Genomic DNA, 5,514 nt, shown 5'->3' on the forward strand with positions numbered 1-5,514 from the left:
TCTGCCAAAGTTGACATACTAGAAATTATTCACTCTTATTTCATTAATTCTTCGTATTTTTTTTGGTTTTTTTTATGCTAGTTAGTTCAGAAGTTGATGGTTACAAGTGCTTTTATGGAATAAAGTTAAATATATCTCCGTTGAAAGTAATAACTAGTGGATCTAAACGTGACACGTTGCTCCCAAAAAGGACTTATGGAAAGTTGGAAACCTTTGCTAGCATAAAAAAATTATAGAAGTGTTCTAACTGGTCTAAGTTAAGCCTTTTCCCCCTTTTATCTGGAAAAGACACTTTATTTTTTCTTTTTATCTGGAGAAGACACTTCATATTTCATAAATTCAGCTAGTAAACAGAACTAATAATAATTTCGTGGGTAGACTATTCGTGTTCTTAAAGCATCAATGTCAGAAGGAAAAGAAATGAAGAAAATGAATGGGCACTGTTCAGTTGAAAATACAAATAACAGGAACTGAGTGGAAGTTCCTTCATTCTGAATGAAGATAAACTAGAAAACCAAAGAACTTCAACCTGAGACACAAAGCTACACACTACAATTAGAACCAAGCATTGATTCATCAGTTTAATGCCTGAAGAAGAAGGAGCTAGGCATGCGCCTTGATGACCTATTTGTGTCTCTTGTAGTTGCTGGTCTTTCCTCGTGATTATCTGACGAAGTTGACCTCCAATCTCTCCTGTTTTCGGATCTAGCACTAGTCCGTGATCGAGTAGGACTCCTCCCACCATCAAACTCAGAAAACTCATCCACTGTCAAAGGCAAAAATGGAAAGTCATTCAGGAAAGAAAAGGGGAGCTCAAATTCAAGATCCAGTAGCAAGTTGCCATCTTCACTCAATCCATCCTCGGCTTCGGAGTACCCATCTAGGAGATCAAATAAACCACCATCAAGAGGCAGCTCAGTTAGGAGGTCATCTCCAGCAAAGTCATCGCCAAATGGGGTCTGATATGCACTGAGAGTATCCCCAAAGTCTCTTTGAAGCTCCAACCTTCTCCAATCATATTGTCGTTGAGGGTCAGCCTCGGCTGGCCTGTCAGAGGGATGCTCAAGCCTGGCATGCTTTCTTAGTTCACCATAATTGCCATTGAAATTGCACGTCTCCAAGGAACAGCTCCTCTGTTTGGAGTTCATGAATTTACGAGCAGCCTCTACAACAATCCATCCTTTAATCTGTCCCCGGCAAAGTGGGCAGACAAGCTCTGGTTGCTGTCCCCCAGTAGACCAGGTTGTTCTCGACAAAGGTTGTCCCCGACTTCCCCTGTGGAACATTGTCCCTGATATAGTACTTCCCTCTTGTTGAGCTTCTGATAGTGTTCCAGATGATAATTTACAAAATTGATCAAGACAGTTTGAATGACGGTAACTTGTGTCGCACATGTAAGGCAGACAACCCTTATCCCGTGATGAACAAAGTAGAAGGACACAATTATGCGGATGCTCCATACAAATAGGGCACCTAGCTTCTTCCCATTCTCTTTCATTCCCTACTGGTGGCAAGGAACTCTTTAACTCTTGCTCCGTATTTTTTGAGCTACAAGCATAAGGAGATGCCCTTGCCCCGTTGAAGGATGAGGAATTCACCCTTCTATCTTTCGGCATGCTGAGCCGTTGGAAGTTACTAGATTTCCACTTCTATGCTCCAATACTGCGTCAAAAATGGGCAGAAGAAAAATAAGATAATGAACACTTAGAGCTAACCATCAATGCACATGTGAAACACCATCACTTCTATAATTATAGAGTGGCACTTTCTTTTAACATTGGGCGACCACATTATCTGTCTGCTGTTTCCAGAGAGGGAGGAGCATGGTACTGATGAAGAGGAAAAACAAGCAAACAATGTACTCCCGTTTAAGCATTCCCATTTCTCATCTTACAAATAACTACAGCTGTGGATGTAAAAGGTGATTAATAAGCAACTCAACTCTAGATGTCAGATAAATGCACTAAGCCTTGACAATGGAAAATCATATTTAAATCTTCAGTTCACAAATAAAGGTTCCTCATCTAGTTAAGTGTTCATCACCCTTCCCCTTGAGGTTAATAAAGTTAACTCCCATCTATTACTACCACACGGTTCATTATACTGCACCATATCAATAAAACCACTAGGAACTAAGAAATGAATCATATAGATGCATAAACCCCTCAAATTTTCAAGCTAGGCCAATAGCAAAGAACTTCTGTGATCCAGCATTAGCTATTAAGTATAACTTATCTGCGGTCCATGCTTGCTTCCAAATTCCATAGATCGTCTCTTTAGGCTATTTTATACTACATAAGTCCGGTATATGAGGGATGCAGTAAGTTGCCAATGTAAAACTTGTTTAGTTATGATTAATGCTCAAGACCACATCAACTGTTAAACTGATAGACATCACTTCAGACACAGTCAGTTAAAACTTCTCCTCAGAAATCACCGGTTACCAAAATAAACATTCTAACTGAAAGAAAGAAAAAAATCTTTGTTGGGCAAGGGAGAAAAGAAACAATTGAATTGATGCTCCCAATAGGGTTCCCTACTGGTCGAATAGTCGGAGACCAAGGTTCCAACCCTAGCAGAGAGGACAGTCTAACCTTGTGTACGAAATTACACAGTACCTCTGCTGATGGAAGATAGCATATACCTAATAACATAACAGTTTAATCGAATGAAATTCAATATATGGCTCTGTTAAAATCATCATTAAATCAAAGAGAAAAGCAATCAGCATCGTCTAACTTGGGATAATATCTATAGTTCTTTTCATTTTTATCCCCTAATTAAGATTTACACTAGAATCAAAATAGCAGAAACTCAGGACCTGAATTTCTGGAACAGATAAGGCCATTCAGAAAAGAAAAAAAATATATACGATAAAATAACCTCTGCTTTGTCGACTTTGCAAAGGCCGGTTTGGAAGCAAGAGATCTTTGACGGAGCTGAGTTAGATCTCAAATGACGGAATAAAGGCGGCCAAAATCAACGCCCGTTGGTCGAAGGAGAGGAACCGCCGGAAAATGATATTTTTTACCAAACTATGCTCACCCTGATTAATCCATTTGAGAATAATTAGATAATTAAACAATGATTTACAAGTTAAAGCTCAAAGATGCATATGAAAATAAACTTTCAATTAAGATGACGAACCTGCCACTAGGTTTACAGTTTACTAGGTCAAGTCTGAACTGTCACCAGGTGGAGCTTACAAAAATTTCCAGAGCCAAATTTGAGGAATCGTCAAATTAGATACCGAATTTTTATGTGGAGTAGGAAAGCTCCAATGGACCAAATTGTCCTAAAATTGGTCTTAATTCACGACCTTGAAATTTAACGAGGCGCCGCCGCGGGCAACCGGCAGAACCCAGGAAGTGGGACTTTAGGCAAGAATTGCATTGGTAATTAATAATTTAACTTATATATAATGATAGAAGGATTATTTTTCTTTTATATATTTTAACAATGTAGAGCAAATAATTTTCTCATTTTCTGATTTATTAATGATATTTTCTTATAAGAAATTACATATAAGTAACTTGATAGTTATAACTTTTCTACACTGTAAATATATAAAAGTTATTGGCTATGTCTTTTTCTTTTTTGAATTATACTATATGATCCCATATCCAAATTAGTTAATCTACATGTCACAAGTAGAAAAGTGAAAAAACGAGTCAATAGCAATTAGTTTGACGTTGGGTCATCGTCTGGAAAAGAATAGTGAGTTTGAACTTTGAACTACCTAGGAGTTACGCCCTATTTAAGTTTACGTTAATGGAATTTCAATCCGTTTAATTTTAAACTGCGCTCAGTTTGCTGGTTCCGAAACTACATAAAAAGTGTAAATATTCTTCGTTTTAATTTTTTTTATACATATTTAGAAGAAAATATAAAATCATTATAAACACGTAATGAATGAATTAATGAGTCAATTTCCATTATTACACTATTTAACCTAGCTTTAGTAATTTGCACTTTGAACCCTAAGGTTTGCCGAGGACGCCAGCTAGTAGTTTCTGGCTCTGTTCTACGTCTGTAAAATAAGCAGGTAAAGAAAGTATAGGTGACAAACGGGTGTGCCGGGCCGGTTCAGGTCGAAAAAAATAGTGACCGGCCGGTCACCAATCCGGGCTGGGTACCGAGTTTTACAAACCGGGTTTAATGGGCCATGGTCCATCCGGTCAAAAATTGAACCGGAACAGTTTCGGGTCGGATTTATGTATTTGTTTTTCGTATTTTGTATAACTATCGTAATTTATATTAATATAAAATAAAAATATAAACAAAAAAACAATCTTATAAAAAGAGTGTTTGAATAAAGGATGCAAAGACTTTAAAATTCTTATATTTAAATAGTTCATTAAGAATTTAAGATAATAGAATACAATGAAGATGGAAAAAAACTGCACTTATAATTTGCAAGTTTTTTTTTATTTCAAACTTGCAAATTAAAGATTACATTTAACAACTAAATTAACGAAAAAAGAGTAAATTCAAAGTTTAATTATTAAATATAAATCTATAACTTCAAAGGTTTTGCATTGCCTTAATAAGTTGTTCATAATCAATATGAACTTCTTGACCATCTTCTGGAGTGTTAAATTCAGATGGGTGACCATGTGTTAATATATCTCCAAGTTCCTTGTCTTTTGGTTTATCAACATCTTCACGGGTGTCTCCTACTTGTTGTCTTGCTTGATTAAATGCACTCTCTGATGCAGCATTTGAAATTGGTACATTCAGCACGTCCCGAGCCATAGCGGAAATAACAGGAAATTACTTTTCATTCTCATGCCACCATCCCAACAGTGAAAATTCCTTAGTGCGAGGCTCTGATTGCTTTTGCAAGTAGAATTGAAGTTCATCAATGTTCTTGCTACTGGTTTGAGTGGAAGGAAATGCAACCCAAATATTATAACCATCAAGGCCTTCATCTTCATCCATATTAGTAGGCGCAGTAGAAGTAGTACAATGCATAGTGGGATTAACATTGCCTACATTAATAGCATCATCATCAATTATATTTGCATAATAATTATATAATAGTTGTAAATAATCATTTAGCTTGTTCATACAACAATATATATATCTGGGGTTTCAGTTGGTCTAATCTCCATATAACTATATAAAACATTGATTAATTGGTGACAAGTAGACATCTTTATAGAAGGATTTAATATTGCACCAAATAAGTAAATAAGAGGAATTGGAAAGAAATATTTTTTGAATTTGGCTTGCATTTTTTCAACAACATCCTTATATTTTTCTTTCTTCTTAAATTCAGAGAGTAGAAAAGAAATTTCAGCTATATGTACTAAAGCCATAGTAACAATAGAGTAATATGCTCTAGAAAACTCAACAATAGCTGTATAAAATTTATGTAAAAATTGAACAACATCATTAATGACCTCCCAAGTATTAGTTGTTAACATATGGTTTGGATCAGTACAATGCGCATTAGCAACTTCAGTTATCGGCAATCTATATTTGTAGCAACATTTTAAAATTAAGTATGTA

The 5,514-nt window shown here is 35.9% G+C and overlaps 1 protein-coding gene across 2 annotated transcripts; it reads right to left on the reverse strand.

Annotated features, from left to right (window-relative positions):
* Window positions 1-405: 405 nt before the first annotated feature.
* On the reverse strand, window positions 406-3,388 carry LOC104119255 (uncharacterized). Of its 2 annotated transcripts, none has more exons than XM_070177825.1 (3): window positions 3,155-3,388; window positions 2,884-3,046; window positions 406-1,662 (listed from the first exon to the last, which is right to left on the reverse strand). In XM_070177825.1, exon 3 carries the CDS (start codon window positions 1,614-1,616, stop codon window positions 582-584), a length of 1,035 nt encoding a protein of 344 aa, XP_070033926.1. In that variant the 5' UTR covers window positions 1,617-1,662; window positions 2,884-3,046; window positions 3,155-3,388; the 3' UTR covers window positions 406-581. The 2 variants fall into 2 exon arrangements, with proteins under 2 accessions (XP_070033926.1, XP_009629000.1); XM_009630705.4 differs by having other exon boundaries at window positions 3,148-3,388.
* Between the last annotated feature and the right edge of the window lie 2,126 nt (window positions 3,389-5,514).

Source organism: Nicotiana tomentosiformis, chromosome 6, assembly GCF_000390325.3.
Source record: "Nicotiana tomentosiformis chromosome 6, ASM39032v3, whole genome shotgun sequence".
Taxonomy (NCBI): Eukaryota; Viridiplantae; Streptophyta; class Magnoliopsida; order Solanales; family Solanaceae; genus Nicotiana; species Nicotiana tomentosiformis.